This window comes from Excalfactoria chinensis, chromosome 2, assembly GCF_039878825.1.
Source record: "Excalfactoria chinensis isolate bCotChi1 chromosome 2, bCotChi1.hap2, whole genome shotgun sequence".
In the NCBI taxonomy this organism is placed as follows: domain Eukaryota; kingdom Metazoa; phylum Chordata; class Aves; order Galliformes; family Phasianidae; genus Excalfactoria; species Excalfactoria chinensis.
This window is the reverse complement of record NC_092826.1, coordinates 19,745,542-19,762,141: the sequence shown is the minus strand read 5'-3', so window position 1 is coordinate 19,762,141 and position 16,600 is coordinate 19,745,542. Positions and strand designations below refer to the sequence as shown.

Sequence of the window (16,600 nt, the reverse complement as noted above, 5' to 3'; positions counted from 1 at the left end):
GCTGAAGTCCATCTTGGACTGTTAACAGAGTAATTTTGCCCTGGTTTTGTGTTTCTTCCTGGTTGTAGTTGCTGCCTTCATTCTATTTAGCTTAAGCATCCAGTAGTGTAACAGCAAAGGGCATTTATGGTTTTCTGTGTGGTTCTGGGAATTATACTTAATTCCTTCTTTGAGGGCCAAACCTACTCCCCATCAGCTCATGAGGAATGGCAATTAGCTTGCAGACTGCTAGTTTTTTCTTTCTTTCCACTGCTGAGAGTCTGGATAGAGAATCTGTTAAGATGAGTTTTTCAGTGTTAGTCGTCAAGGAAGGAATGGAGAAATGAGGATTTAGAGATGTCAAAAGCCTGCGCTTTTCAGATACTAGACTTGTTCTCATGGATATTCCTCAGGAAATATCCTGTTTGCAGGGAAGGGAGAAAGTCAGCATGCAGAATGTTGCAGAACTTGCAACCACAGCTTAGCTGAGCGGAGTAGGGGGACGAAATGGTTACTCGGTCCTGTAACACAGGTGTCCCTCAGTGGTGAGACCGGCCAAGGGTCAGGGCAGGAGGGAGGAAGGGGTGTTCCCAGGTCACTTCCCTGGCTGCAGTGGTCACATAACCTCCTCCTTGGGCAGGGATGAGTACAGACATCATTCTTGGTTTGGGGGAACGTGTGAAGGGGAAATAATATTAACCCAGCTGACTTTTGTTGTCAGGATTTTTCACAAGTATGAAAGTGGTGCAGAGCACGATGGTTTCTAGAAGTATTTCTTTTTTTCCTGCGTCTACAGAGCGACCAACTAACTTACCTTTTTTGCACATGCACAAAAAAGCATTTTAAAATGCTGATTAGGAATTAATCACGGGGTGAATTTTTACTAACTTTCTAATCAGTGACTGGGACAGCAGTAGCTAATTGAAAGGAAAGGACTAATTGGTTCAGATGACCCAGTGTACACAGGGGCGCTGTCCTGTGCGTTAACAGCACCAGCTTCATAAAGAACTGTTGCTTATGAAATATTTAACCAATGAAACCCTATTAAGTGCATGTGAACTGAGGAGAAGACAAACATTGCAACATACAGGTAAGCTGAGAATGTCTCCAACCTGAAGATTACACATCTGCATAGTTGTGTTCATTTTCCCAGTACTCTGAGATGATGGCCTATTCTGGATTTCTGTATTTTATTTGCTCTGTAAAGTGTACTTTTGGGTTCACTTTTTTTCTGCCTCCCAGGATTGCTCAGCTGTTCAATTTGTTTTCCTCCTGGCCATGTAAAAGGTTTTGTACTGTGAAAATCCAGCGGTCTGTGCTGTCGGTGCAGCGATTCCATTTCCATTAACTCTCATGGGAGTACTGAATGAGTCAGGGCTGCGGGGTCAGTGGGCAGGTTAAACTGCGGCAGGTCAGGGAAGCTTTGTCGTGACCTGTTCTTAATTTTAAAGTCTGCTGCTGTTAGTAGGCAGCCAGAACAGCCCTGTGTGCTGTGCATGCCTGGAGTACGCTGCTGAGCAAAACCAAGCGTGGCCTGATCCAAAGCTGCCAAGTGCTACTTCTGCTCAACTCTGTGCTGCGAGCTCCAGAGGGATCTTTGTTGTTTGAGGAGATGTCACGATGTCGGGCTTTTTTTACCTCTGCTTTGGCATGCATGATGTTTCTTCCAATGTTAATGAGTTGCCAATTTATTTTAATCTTTTAAATCACTTTTACATGCTTAAGTTATTTCGGTTTTGAGTAAAAACAGAACTTCTGGACAGCATCTGATTGTTGAAATTGTCTTTTTTTTCCTTTTTTTTTTTTCCCCCATTGGTTTGTGCTTGCAATTCATTTTACTTCCACTCTATTTTTTAAAGGAGAAATAATCCATTTTAGTCATTTAGCGTGCTTGATCTTGCTTAGGTTGGTCTTGCACTCAAAAAGAATGATTGCCCTGAAACTGCGAGGGTCCCAAACCTCCTGCAGTCATTAGTAGGCAAAATTACTCTGCCTCTTTAATGGGAGCTCTTTGATATGGGCGGCTGCTTGGGCCAGATGTTGCATCTTCTGGGCTGCAGATGGTTTCCTTGCTGTGATTCTTCTTCTCTCCCAATCATCTGTGTATTGATAACAACCCTCCTGGATTGGGTGCAATGCATTTTGGAGACCTGTTGATGCTTCTGGGGAGGATGTGATTGCTGGTTGTGGAAGATGAAATACCAAGAGATGTGGGCTGGGATTTTCCCGTTCGTTAAACACCTTCCTTTGTAGCTTAAACAACTGTCTAATTGAAGTGAAGATGTTGCTGATGTTTTAATTATGACTTTGGCAATAAATCCTGAGGAGTCAACACTTTTTTCTTTTAATAAAACCTGTAGTGAGACAAGTGTGTATCTATTTTTCTTTTTAACCCTATGTGTAGGCAGAGCGGTAGACAGAGGTTGCTAAATTTAGGCTCACCTCTTCAAAACAAATGCTTTTAAGCACCAGGAGGACTAGGGCTACGTTTCATTTACACATCATAGCTGCCTGGAGAGTTGTGCAATTAGAAGCTAAGCTTACAGAGGGCTTTAGGCCTATTGAAACACCAGTAAATGACCACGCTCTTCATTATGTAAAAACTAAAGGAGGAGCATGTTCCAACTCCTGCATGTGACTGAAGTGTGTTCCCACACCCTTTGTTGTAGCCAACAAAACATGGGTGCTGCTGGAGACCTCTGCCTCTTTGTACAGGAGGAAAGCTGAAGCAGGTAGGTTTTCCTTCCATAAAACCCCTAGTCATAGCATTCTTCAGCCTGGTCTCTGGTCTGGACAATTAAGGGCTCAGGAACCTGGGATGCAATGTGCAACGTGTGTGCCCGCAGTGCAGAAGCAGTCTCTTTGGCTTGCGTCTTGTAGAATTTGCAGGAATCCCCCAGGTTTCCAGGTTGGAGACAGTTGCCCTGTGTGCTTTCTTATTCTTATCATCCCAACAAAAAATGAATTTATAAGTGTTCTGCGGCCTTGATGTGCTGGGCTGGGAGCCAGGACACAACAGTCTGTCTTACCTTTTCCAGTTACTTGGCTGGCATTACAATTTGTGTACTTTGTAACAGCTGTGTGGACCAAAGCTCATATGTGAACTCCCGAAGCAACAGTTTGAAGAAGGTGCTGCAGACACGTACCTGCTGCTTTTATCTCACAGGTGGCAGAGACAGGTTTCCTCCCAGTCCCCTGCTGCCATGCATACTTGGTGTGCTCCCATGTTGCACCTTGCAAGCATGGGTGGGGAAGCCCTCATATCTTATCTGGGGGAATAAACGAGTCTGTAAGGATATGTAATAGAGCACTTTGATTCTTATTTATTTATTTCTTGGAGCAAACATGGTGTCCAAACAAGCACTCAAACCCCAGGAAATGGCTGAGATGTGTCTGTTTTCTGTTTCAAGAGTGGATTTCCTGGAGAAGACAAAAGCTGGGAGCATCTAGAGGAGGTTTCGTTCCCCACAAGCACTGTCAGGAGCGATGTGTAATGCTGAGCATATGGTAGGGGAGACTGGGATGTTTGCACATGCAGGCACATTGCATCTGAGTCCATTCATGCACTTGGGTTCGGGGTGGCTCTCAGCCACCCCTGGCATCTGCATACATTGAATTTAGGAAAAAGGAGACTGGGGATGCATGAACTTTGCAAATCGAGTAGAAAGCTTGTGTTCATCAGAAAGGGGGAGGAGACTGGCAGGCAGGAAATCTTGTTATTCAATAAAAAGCAAGCTGCTCTCCAAGCTGCCTTTCTTACCACTTTTCCTGAATGTATTGATGAATATTTATGGTTCCATCTGAAGTTAATTTACCGATTGCATCAAGTTGTGTGAGTTTCATCTGTAATAGGACTTTGTAGCCCCAAGTGATGGCTGCTGAAGGTTGTTCATCTCCAACCAGGAGGACTTGAAAGGCCAAGCCCTTAATGTGTTGCCATGGGGATCATTGGATCCTGTACTGCATTCCTCACCAATTTATGCTGTGGGACTCCAGATACAGCAATGAGACAAAGTGAGCATAAGTTTGGATGTCTCTATTTATATGCCACACTTACAGAATCTAGTTTTATAAGCTTGATGCAAACTAAAATGTTGCTGCTGAACAGTTTGGAGAAAAGGATTTTGCAAATTAAAGGTTGAGTGAAGTTCAGACTTGACATAAACACTGAAGTGTCAGGGCAGTCTGGCCCCTCAGCTAGCCTGTGCCTTGGGAGATGCCTCCGTCCTTATACATCTATATGTTTAGATACATAGCTGCCTTCTGCTGTTTAACAAAAGACAAGAAAAGCTCTTGGCATTCAGTAGGAGCTCATGGGATAGCTGGAAAGGAAGCTTGTAGCTTTCACCTACTGGGTCTCCCTCCTCACTCACTAAGTTGCATCTCTGCAGTAGATGTGGTGTGATATCAGAGTGCACAGGTGTGCTGCTGGCTCTGGCTGGTTAGTGTGTGTCCTGGCAGCGGGCAGGCCTGGATGTGGGGTGACATGGTTATGGCTGGGTTCCTTGTACTGGTAGGCCTCAGGACTCTTAGATGTGCCTGGTACTTGTTGCTCTTGCTGTCCTTTCTAGCCAGTTGAAGGGCATGTTATAAAGTATGGCTCTTTTGGTTTGGGGGAGCTGGTCTCCTTGGAGCTGTACCTGTGTCACATCTGGCTGACCCAGTCCTGGAGCTGTGGAGCAGCAGAGGGGACATGTGCACACACAGCAGCCTTGGTTCTCCAGGCAAACATTCCCTCCGTCCAAACGACCTTAATTAATAGAGAAGTTTTCTTAAAGCGAGCTCGGTTGTTTTGGCTGAGTGCTTTGTGTACAATCTTTGAAATGATTGACTATGTTAAATCATGATAATTAGGTCTGACCATTAACCTCCCACAAAGCTGATTACAGCGGGAGGCAGGTGGGGGGGGGGGGGAGGGGGAGGTGAGGAAGAGGAAGTTTTCTATTTTTCTTAGTGCTTTTGTTTCAGTCTGTTTGCAGAGTAAACACAATGAGCGTGTGGGTCGATTAGCTGCAGACCATCTCTCCAGTCAGAGGAGGAGGCTATTGAGTTTTTAAATGTGAAAAGCCGGGGTTTAGGGAAAATGTGCTCTGGGAGGCCTTAGGCCTGTGCACGTGTGGCTTTGTGGTGCCCACCTGCTGGCATGCAGGCTGCTTTCTCTGGAGCTCCTGTACCTTCACTTCCCAATGACTTCTGTGCCTGTGTGGGACGGCAGTCTTCTCATTGCTGTAGGACTGGCTTTGCTAAGCTGGGCCAATACGGAGCAGCTCCTCCCCTCCAGCATTTCTGTGTCTGAGCTGAGTGTGGCTGTTAGAAGGTGCTTCCAAAGGGTATCTGCCGTCTGCCTGCAGCACTCGTAAAGCAGTTAGGGCTGTTGTGTCGGTGCGACCAAAGGCAGTGCTGACTGTGAACTGCTCCGGGTGAGCGGGGCGTTGTGTGCTGTGCAGTGCCAGCGCTGCAACTGAAGGGGAGCTTTGTTGAAGAAAGGAGAATCCTTGCATGGAAAATGAGCAGCGAGCCAGAGAGAATTGGCTATTCCAGAGCGGGGACGGGCCTTCAGCCACCCCTGGCACGAACAATGGGGCCGCTGCAAATCTGATTTGAGCCGCTAACAATAAAGCATTGAAAAGGAAAGCAGACCTCTCAGGTCTCTCTGTCTTTCCCTGGGTCCCTACTTTGTACTTCAGCTTTTGTTTGCTCTAGCAAACCCACAGCAACACAAATCTATGTGTGAGTACAGGGAGGGTGAAAATCCTTAGAACAGACAGCAAAAGGTCAGGCAGAAAGAAAGGCCCTCTGGAAAGGAGGAGAGCCTCCAAAACTCCAGGTATTTCAGATGAAAGGAGAGTATAACCTGAACCGTAATCACTGCGTGTATTTTGTGCAGCTATGACATACTCTCTTCCCCCAGAACTCATAAAATTCTGCTCCATGTATCACGTAGATTATTTTGTTTTCCATTAAATAAAGAGGCCCGTAGCCAGTGCTCCTGCACCATGGAGATAGTGATCTCAGCCACCCCCTCCTCTTCCCTACAGGCCAGGGGTCACGCTCTGCTTCACGTGGAGCCCATGGCTGTTCCCATGGCTGAGGTCAGGCAGTGGGGCTGTTAGTCCTGGGGCTCCCCGTGGACAGGAGTTACTGCACAGCCCTCCTGTGCCACTGTGCAGCCACCATGGTGTGGCCTGCAGAGCTGGCACTGTGGTAACTACAGGAGAGCAAAAAGAGGAAACCGGATACTGAATGGTTCCTGTGTAGAGGATAGCAAGAAATGGCTTATAAAAAGCTACAGTGTATTCAGTTATTTCTTTGCCGCTTTCCGATTTGTGTGGGGTAATGTGTTAAAAGTTTCTTTCGCTGGGATCTGTGTAACTCAAGACATACATCTGGGAAATGCTCTTAGATAAGCAGCAAGCACCCTCTTCTTTCAGCTATTGCTCCACCTGTCTGTTGTTCTGCTATCTCGGGTGATAGGAATGATTTTATTTATTTATTTATTTATTTATTTATTTATTTATTTTTTAATCCATGAGATTATCGATCATTTTACAAAAGCAGATACAGTTATCTTCATTGATGTTTCCATTACACTGGAAATTCCAGCTACATCTGCAAAATAATCTCTCTCATTAGACTTGCTGGCACTGGTCAGTTTGTACTACTTTCTGGATGGAGGAAACTGCTCTGCTACTAACTCCACTTACTAATGGCCCTGCATATATTTACAATGGATCTGTAACTACATCTGATGAGTGATAAAGTGGGAACTGAGCTCAAATATGTTGACTCATTGTGTTCCATCCACTAGACCCTTTGCTCATACCTTTGTTATTGGAAACCTGTCTGAAACTATTGACGAATTGCATTCCACAAGCAGAAAATAGCTCAGTTGGAGGGTGTACCCTGTTATTAAATGCTGAACCAGGCCAAGTTTAGGTGAACACCAGACTAGCATTACAATATACATTTTACTTCTTTTTTTTTTTTTTCCCACTTGTATCTTATTGTAATGAATTTTAGTTAATTTCATTTTTCCCAACTAAGTGTACAGCTAAAAAAAATATTGTTCTTGCATTGTAACTTCCTTTTCTTCACAATTAGTTTGAAAGTATCTCAATGACTCTGACTGTACAAATACATTTACATTATTATCAGGGGTTAAGTTCTTAAGATGCCAAATGCTGTTAAATATTTGTGTCACCAAGTTTGTTACAGAGGCACTTGCTTGATGTAACGTATCACTTTCATTTAGCTATGTGATGTTCTTTAACATGCCTTGTGAATTACGGATAAAGTAATCCCTCCTGGATCACTATTTTATTCTTCCTGTCTATGCAGTAACAAGCGACTTGTGGCCTTAGTGCCAAATGACACTTCATTCAACACCAGACGAGCCTACACCAGCGAAGATGAAGCCTGGAAGTCGTATTTGGAGAATCCCCTAACAGCAGCTACCAAGGCCATGATGAGCATAAATGGTGATGAGGACAGTGCTGCTGCCCTTGGCCTATTATATGACTATTATAAAGTAGGTAACTCCATCGGTATTCCTCCCTGCTGCACTGGCAGGGGCCCGCTCTTATGAGGCATCAAAAGAGCCAGTTTGAAAGACAGAACTCGCTACACCTTGTTTTATCTCTGATACTGGCATCAAGTGTCCTTTCCACTTTAGGAAGCCTCCCTGAGGCTGTTTTGACGAATTTAGTTCTGGAGAGAAAAAACAAAATCAGAATTCTCATATCAAATGTGCAGGCATGATTTCTTCTACAGTACTGTGTTCTTCCTCTTACCTTGGAAGAACCCTGGATGAATAAGCCCCCTTTATTTGGTGCTCCTATACTTGCAATACTAGTTTAAAAAGCAGAAAAAAAGGAGACCTTGTCCATCTCTAGGTTTGTCTGGTTTTTTGCTTCATTCCACAAATGTTTTATTTGTTCTTTGGCTGAACTATCTCTCATCTGACAGTTTCCCATGTTATTTTTAGTTGTACAATGATTGCAGTAGGCTGTGTACAAACATGAGGTCTAGCCCTTGTACTTGAAGTTTGCGGTCTAAATAGAAAGGTGGAGAACAGAAATAGAGCTGGACACTGAGCTGACTCAATGTACAGGGTAGGCATTTACATATAATTTCAGTCTGTTATCTGATTTTAAGCCTAGAGCTTTATCTTCCACTTTGATACCACCTTTCTTTTTCATATATTTCATAATTCAGGGCTATACCAAAGGATTCTGCTGAAGCTGGAGGAGAGCCCCACAGGGTACTTCTCTCTGTAATGCAGAAATGTCACTTTGAAAAACAGGCCGACCTCTTTATGCTCTGGAAACAAAATCCATGATGCATACTAACGCTCATATCTGAAATTGGGCTTTTTATTTAATCTACATTCTTACTTCCCAAGCTGCTGATTTCTGTTGTGAACGGATGACCTTCTTTGAAAGCCAGCAGAGTAATGCCAGCTCTGCTCTTAATTCATGAAGAGGTAGCAGGAATGGAAATTGAAAATGAAAAAAACCTCTGCTGTTAGTATTTATTAGCATAAAAGCTTTTAGAGAATGGGTTTCTCAGTCTCTGCTACAATTGTTAGATGAGTGTTCAGGAGAAAGAGTTTACAGGCAAGATGTTACATGCCAACATTAGTGCTAAACATTGTTTTATTTCATTACTGATTATATTTCAAGAGATGTTCCATTCTTTTGTCTGAGTCAATTTCTCAATGAGTAGAGAAAGGTTTTTCCCAGTGAGAAAGAGGAACGGTCCTTTTCTCTGCTTGGCAGAGTTACCAGAGTCTGTGATGTTAATGTGGACTCATACAATTAGGATGTGTATGACCATCTGGAATACTGGCTTCTGTCCTAGCTATACCCTTGTATCTACAAGTTCATTACTCTGCTGGATTTTTTTGTATAAAAACAGAAAACAGCTCTTTCCCTTTCTAAAACAGTGTTTTGGTGAACACACCTGTCCCCAGATCCAGACAGTTGCAAGAGCCCCGGGGGGTTCAGATGGAGTAAGCTGTGTTAATCTCAAAGCCATTTCCAGCATTCAGTAATTGTCACTTCTGTCTTAAAGTGAGAGTAAAGGATTGCTCTTGATGATGCTCTTAAACAGGAGGTTAAAACCTAGCTTCAATCTCTGTGCTGCACTGTGGAACTGTAGAGGAGGATTTCCCATTCACAGGACTCTCAAATTGCCCTTATTTATCTTCTGGTTCATCTATTCTCACGTGCTGGTAATGGTGGTTATTTTGAAGTGCTTTTCCTAGTCAATAGGAATTATTAGAATATACCTCTCTCTCTCTCTCTTTTTTTTTTTTTTAACCTTCTGTTTCTTCTTCTACTGATATTTATCTAAAGACTGACCCACCTTTGGGGATGAATATGTGATAAATATGTGAATAGGAACTAACAGGTGTAAGCTGTGGCTTGGATCCAACTTCTAAAATACAGGAAAGCTTCTGGTTTGTTAACCAGAAGGACACTGGGTAGGGAGAGAAGATGTTCCTAAGAGAAAGAAAGGCTTTGGCTGGCACTTCTAGACTCTACTGTGGTCTTGCAGATACAGTTGATGTTAACCTTAGGTACTGTAGTATCAGTTTTTTTCCCTCTAAATCCAAGTGTTTTCCTGATCTTTTAATAAAGTATTTGAAGATAACAGGCATGACTTTAGGCCATCCTTAGGTCTATTCTTGCTCTTTAATCGTGAATTAACTGCTGTGATGGCATGGGTGTACCATCTCTTGGAAGTAGTAGGTGAGAAGTGTTAGTTCCAAAATTGCTGGTTCGGCAAAGAAAAACACAGCCATGGCAGCAACTTTGCCCTTGGTGATTTCATTTCTATGCTGACTTCAGAAAACCAGTATGTGGGAATCTATAAGCCGTTTAGTGTCGATCTAAGTCTATTTTAAGTCTATATTTGACTTAATTCTCATGGCCACCATTGCACTCAGCAAAGCAGAAGTTAGTGTTCTCTGATGACATGCCAGCATGCCCTGACCTCTTCTCATGCTTGTGAAGGGTTTGTATGCTTTCCCTGGTACAAGTTCTGCATACTTCTGACTGCTCTGTAACAGGTGGACCTCACAGCTGGCTCTTCTGGTTTAACTGAAAATCCTACTTCCTCTGAGCTAAAATGTTCTCCGTGCAGTGCCCATCAAAGCTTCCCCTTTTCATTCTTATCATTTGTTAAGCAGTGAAGAGTGTGTGGGTCTGCGTGTTAGGGAATGTAAGCTTAGATTTTGACATTGCTTTAGTCTAGTTTTATTTTCCAGAGATAGACATGCAGGAAAGAGCTTTCCTACAGATATACATACACAAGAACTAGAAAAAAAGCTCCACAATCTCTACATTTTTTCTCTTTGGAAATTATCTTGCTCACAATAAGTCTCCCAGAGAAAAACAGCTCCTTGCATCAGTGTATTATACAACGCTGATGCATTTTGGTCTTTCTAATTGTTACAGTAGAGCTAACTGAAGTTGCAAGTACCTGACAGTTGCATTTACCTGACCCCATGCCTGATGTTGTTCTCAGGTTCCCAGAGATAAAAGGCTGTTGTCTGTTAACAAAGTGAATGATAATCAAGAAGACCAAGATAAAAGGTACAGTATTATTCAAAATCATACACCCAGATACTAACAGTGTTGATCAGTTGTGAACTGTAGGAGCAGGGATAGCTTGAAGATCTATGGTTGTCTTCCAAAAGACACAAGAATGAAGACTATCTGGAGAAGCAAACTTTACTTCTTATTACTTTTAATTCACTACAAAATTAAGCAGGATTATTACATATGCAATTTTCAAAGTAGCAGAAAATTTCGTGACTTGTGTTTTGTCCCTTCACTGCTGCTGAGATTAGTAAAATCAGATTACATTGGCAATTGACTGTTGACTGCTTTTCCTTCAGTTTCTTAGGGCAGAAACTGTGTAGCTTGGCTTCAGTAACCCAATGTGTATAGTTTTATTTGACATAACTGAATGTCTACTCATAAACTAATGAAGTAACTTTAAAAATGATTCCCTGAGAAGTTCTTGTCACTCTTCTCAGACTTCAGCTCTCCTCAGCATGCTGAAAGTTGTAGAGTCAGAGGAGCCTGATTCTTGTTTTTATTTAGACCTCTGCACAAGGGAGAATGTATATTTAAGGAGATAGATCTAATTTTTTTTGCTATGCAGAATTTCTCAGTGTAGCTAAATTGAGGACAGCCCTATGCATCTGTACTAGTATGTGTTAGGTGAAACTTTAAAATAGGTGGTAGTATAAATCCACTGTTTCAGAACAGAATGTGAATGTTGAGGAACAGTTTTTAATAACCCCAGAGAAATTCCAACGTTGAGTATGGTTGGCAAAACTGGCCTCAGGTGGAAAGCCTGAAGAGAGAGGAACCCTGATGTCAGAGCACATTTCCTGGGTTGAAGACAAAGCAGAATGGTAGACCTATTTAAAGGTTTATAGGTTAACAATTTTATGTCAGTGCAACTCCTGTGAACAATCTGTTTGTTTTCAAAAGTGACCACAGGCAGAGACGTGGGAATGCTGCTGGAGGTTACCTTGCAGCCACGATCTTGTTACTGATCTACTCTGATACAATAGGATTCCTGTGCTTGTTCTTTCAGAAGAGCATTGGTATACAAGTCACACAGGCATAGTGTCCAGAAAGAGCATACAGCATGTGGATTTTGCTGTTTCTACTTGCTATTTCACATGCAAATTATCTACTGTTAGTAGTTCATACCTCGTGTTACTCTTTATGCCTTTTTGTGCCTAAGGTTGTTGCACTGGTAGATTGACTTTCCATCCAAACTATAAGCCAGGGCGAGTGTAATCCCAGATAGGCAGAATTTAGCACAACAAATCCTACCAATTAGAGGTCAAATCGAGTGTATCGTCTTTCCCAAGCTGTTGAAGAGTTCGGGACCTTGCCTGCTTCACCATGTCGTGTGCCTAGGATTTGTTAATGTACTACTTGTTATGGCAATGGCTTATCGTAGTCAAAAGTGTACAGATCTCCTTCCCTGCCATCTAAGGTCATTAAGCTATTTAAGGAGGAGATTTACTTTATCAGGACAGTTCATAATGTTTGTGTTTTTGTCTCACAGAAATTGTCTCAGTTCCACGGAAGCTCAGAGTAATCTGAGTGGGGGAGAGAACCGTGTGCAAGTCCTGAAGACGGTGCCAGTTAACCTTTCCTTGAACCAAGACCCATTGGAGTCGTCCAAGAGGGAGTACAGCACAAATGTGTCTGGCAGCTCCACGCCAATTACGGGGACTGCAGTGACTGTGATAAAAGCAGAAGAGTTCACCCCTGTTTTTATGACCCCACAAGCACACTATACAAGAGGAGAAAATGAGGAGCACCGAGGGGTTATCTTTGAACCGTATGAAGTGTCCAACATTGCTCCCCACACCAATTATCTCAAAGACGACCAGCGCAGTACTCCTGACAGTACGTACAGTGACACCTTCAAAGACGGAGGAACAGAAGTAAGTTTTTGATCTCAAATTAACATCTAAGAACTCAATGAAAAGCTGTAAGCAAGATAAGGGGTTTGAGCTTGTAAATGAGATAAGGAGACTCGAGCTGTCCACAACAGCCATTAAAAGAGTAGTAATGTTAGTTTCAACAAATTCAACTCTCCTCTGTGTTGTGTTTACGTCTGTTTGTGCTGATTGTAGGGGAAAATCATGAGGTGTTTCAGAAGGCAGTTTCTAAGTTGTTTAGTGGAAATCTGAAGAGTAACAGGTACTGATCTTCTGTCCTGGATGTTATTGTAGCAAGTAGAGAATAGATACCATTCCCAAAGAAGATCAGTTGTCCATTAACTAGATCTGCCTTCAGACCTTTTACTAAATGTAAGAAACAGCACCCATTTTGTCACTGGGAAATTGTTGATCTTCTTCTGAAAGTGCAAATGAGCAGCGTCCATCTCTGCTGCTAGATAAACCTTATTTTTTCAAAAGCTGTCCATTACACTAAGTGCTGCTCTGCAGCATGAGCAAGGAGGTGAAACTAGTGGGATTAGGGGAATGAAGGGATCACAGGCAGGGAAAGACTCGGATGCTTGTGTATGTAGGGGAATGATGGGGAGAGAGAGAAGGAGCTGCCTGGTCACTTTTTTATACTGTTTTGCTGAGACAAAGTAATTATAAAACTAGCCTTAGTATGGTACATACCCCCTGGCTGCTTTTGCCTGCAGCAGAATAGTCCAAACAAGTCAGAACAGCAGAAGGGTAGGAATGGATGGTTTAAGACTGACAGTGCTTGTGTGAATAAATAGATGTATTAGGTGGTAAAACTCTCCTCAGATTTTCTCCTCCTCCTCTATGAAATGGTACAAATAACAAATGAAAATATGAAACAAGCTATGTTAAGGATAATTTGCTCTTACTGAATGCTGGAGACATTTGTTATGTGTTTGTGTACATGGATGTTAGAAAAGTGTTTCTACACAAGCATTGTGGATGAGGACATCTGGAGATGACATCCATTTTAAGATACAGAAACCCAGTTAGGTCAACTAAATGAATAATAATGAGAGAGTTTAGATTGCCAATGAAAAATCAGTAAAATCAAACCTGGGATTAGAAACACAGTTCTGCATTATTAAATTGCATTATTTCAGCTACTTTTCTTTGTTACTGGTTAATCACTCTTTATGGAAGTCTGCTGATAATGCACACATGGCTTTCCAGGGGAGCTGCAGCCCAGCAGTTCATTATGCTGGCTTGTTAGGGGACATCATGCTGGAAGTTACCCCAAAAGGCAGTATGTGCTGTGCACTGTGCTAACAAGCATGGCATAGTGGTGGTGGGCAGAAAGGGAACTTCCCTCTTGCCTTGCGTCCCAAACTCTGTGTTATGGTGTCAGTAAAATTTTGTTCAATGTTTTTTGGAGTTACTGGTTATTTACACAGTGTCTTTTAAAGCAGTATGATGCTTGTCATCTAGGCTTTCTCTGCAGCCTGTGGAGAAAGAGGCAGCTCACACCTGATTGCCTGAAACAGGTGGAATGAATTCTATCGTGGCACCCATGCCTCCATCTTCACCTCGTACAGGGGGACTGAGCTCTAGCCAGGTTTCCCCTGTAGCTGCTTTAAACTTAGATGCTAATATGGAACATTTTTCACTGTGATTATCCCATCACAGCTTAGATTGCTTGTAGTAGTTAGTGCCTGTGGATCTTTGATTTCTGATTGTGAGGAAATACTCCTGGCTGATACGTAATAATTTTGCACTTCACTTCTGTCATACTGGGTATTTGTTGTGATACTTCTGGAAAAAAAGCAGCTTTTTATTGCTGAGCAGTGATCACAAAAGAAGTCCTGGAAATTAAATGTAATGATCCGTCAGTGACTGAGAATCACTGAAAATGTGTTACTACTCACATAGTAGAGTATAAATGGTCTCGTATGTTCAGGAAGGTGGAGTATAAATCCTTGCTTAGCCTGCACAAAAAGACTTCATTTTTGAGAATTCTATCTCTTGATGTAATTTTTGTTCCGACAGATATTTTCGTTTTGTAATGAGTGACTGAAAGTTTTACTTCACCTTGTAAAGTGTGCGTTTCGCTCAAAGGAGATATTGTATTGAAAGCAAAATACTTTCACAGAACCACAGGACAGCTGAGGCTGGCAGGGCCCTCAGTGCCTCCCTGGCCTACCCCTGCTCCAGCAGGGACACCCAGAGCAGGGAGCCCAGGCCCATGGCCAGGAGGTTTCTGAACATCCCCGAGGAGGAGACTCCACAGCCTGTGGGCAACCTGTGCCAGTGCTCCGGCACTGCAGAGCACAGCAGGGCTGCTTTGTGCTCAGAGCAAGCCCCTGTGCTCCAGTTTGTGCCTGTGGCCCCCTGTCCTGGCATGACCGAACAGAGCCCGACTCTGTCTTCATTGCTGTCCTCCCTTTAGATATTTATGGACACCGATGAGATCCCTTAGACTCTCCTTTTATCCAGGCAGAGTAGCCTCAGTTCTCCACTTCTTCTCACAGGAGAGGTGCTCCAGGCCCTTGATCAAAGCTTTAGCCTACATCACCACACCTATTCATAATAGCACACAGCAATCTAAATTTGTATCAACATTTCTTTGTAAACCTTAAGGACAGCTGGCCACACATAATTTTAAATAAAGCAAAACAAAAGAAAAGACAACATGAAGTCTTTAGGAAAACTGATTTTTCCTGCAAGTCTGCTTATCTTTGAGATAAGGTATGTTTTTACAGGTCTGTTTTAGAATGGATTAATGTGCAAGCAAGGAATACAACAAGGCAGATGCTTTTCAGCTGCAATTCTGTTGGTTATGAAAAGCTCTAAAAACTGAACTCGATCAATTCCAGTGTAAAGACCATTTAGTTTTTACTTCAGTTTTTAGGCATTTCAGTTTTAAACGGCTGATGTCTTTTTCTGGAGGGGTCTCATGTAAACACAGTTTTGCTTTTGCTGCTATTTTCTGTTTGTTTCAAACTATTCCTAATTATTGTTTTTGTTTTTCAGAAGTATCGCAGTGTGTCAGTGGGGGCTGAAGAATACATTTATGAACAAACAAGGTATGACATCAGCTTTGAAATACCATGGCAGGCATCACATAAATGTTATCAAGGAAGTGCTCCCTTGTCCTCTTTCCACCCTCCTTTTTGTCACCCTGGAGCACTTGCAGGCCTCTTTTGACACTGACCAGCACAGTTCTTCTCTGCATGTTAGTTTTCAAATCTGACCTGCGTGCATCTTCACCTGTTATCTTACCCTTGGTTTGGGTTGAAACTTCTCTTGAAGCCCTGAAGTTACGTGTGATTAAATCTGCTCAGAAGAATTCTCCAGATAAAAGGGGTCATGGCTTTCACAGCTGAGTCATGGGAAATCTTTCCCACCTTTTCAGGACGGCAGGATGCACAGCTCAGTTGTCTGTGATGGCAGAACTAACCCTACCGAAATTTCTATCTTCTGTTTTTTTTCTTTCCAGTTTTCTTAGTTACTCATTGTAGGTTTTCTGGGAAACCCTCTGTCTTTTTACAATGCTCGTTATTATATTTTAGGTTTACTTGTAAAGTCAATAAAGCGGTAATTTAAAGCCATGTAAAAAAACAAAGAGTTTTTATAAGTTTTGGGAAAAATTTAATAACCGAAGTTTGAAAGGAACCTCCCTGCTAAGAACAGAAAAAATGTGTGCACAGAAAGGGCAGATGCTGCACAGTCACTTAACTATGAGAGGTTGTTATCAGTAACATTTATAAGCTGATGCTTAATTTTAATCTTGTGGGTAGTTCTGTTTATATCTGAGAGATTACACATGTTTTAAAAAACAGGAACATGCCTACGTTACTTTTTTTCCTGGAGCAGGCACATGACTGCTTCTGTAGCAGAGGTTTCTTAGAGCCTGATCTTTTTCTCTGAGCAATATTAAAACAATCATTAACTTTGGCGAGCTTGGAACTGAATTGTTGTGTGGGCAGTGCATGTGAAGCAGATCTGTAGCAAAGAGTGCTGACTTATACTGGGTGTTTATAAAATCAAATCCCAAAGCCTTGGCCTCGCTAACAGTTCTGAGGCATTTAGTCTTTTCTACTGTGACACAGGTCCACTTTGTATGCGACATCCAATTACACACTAAGAAAAGACTTCTTTCCTAGG

The 16,600-nt window shown here is 42.5% G+C and overlaps 1 protein-coding gene across 1 annotated transcript in view; it reads left to right on the top strand.

Annotated features, from left to right (window-relative positions):
- The window catches only part of GRHL2 (grainyhead like transcription factor 2), a 58,415-nt gene that overhangs the window by 3,009 nt on the left and 38,806 nt on the right, over positions 1-16,600 (top strand). The window contains exons 2-5 of the mRNA XM_072329397.1: positions 7,318-7,507; positions 10,510-10,577; positions 12,076-12,460; positions 15,467-15,519. Of these exons, the coding sequence (XP_072185498.1) occupies positions 7,318-7,507; positions 10,510-10,577; positions 12,076-12,460; positions 15,467-15,519 (696 nt within the window). The remainder of the gene's footprint in view (positions 1-7,317; positions 7,508-10,509; positions 10,578-12,075; positions 12,461-15,466; positions 15,520-16,600) is intronic.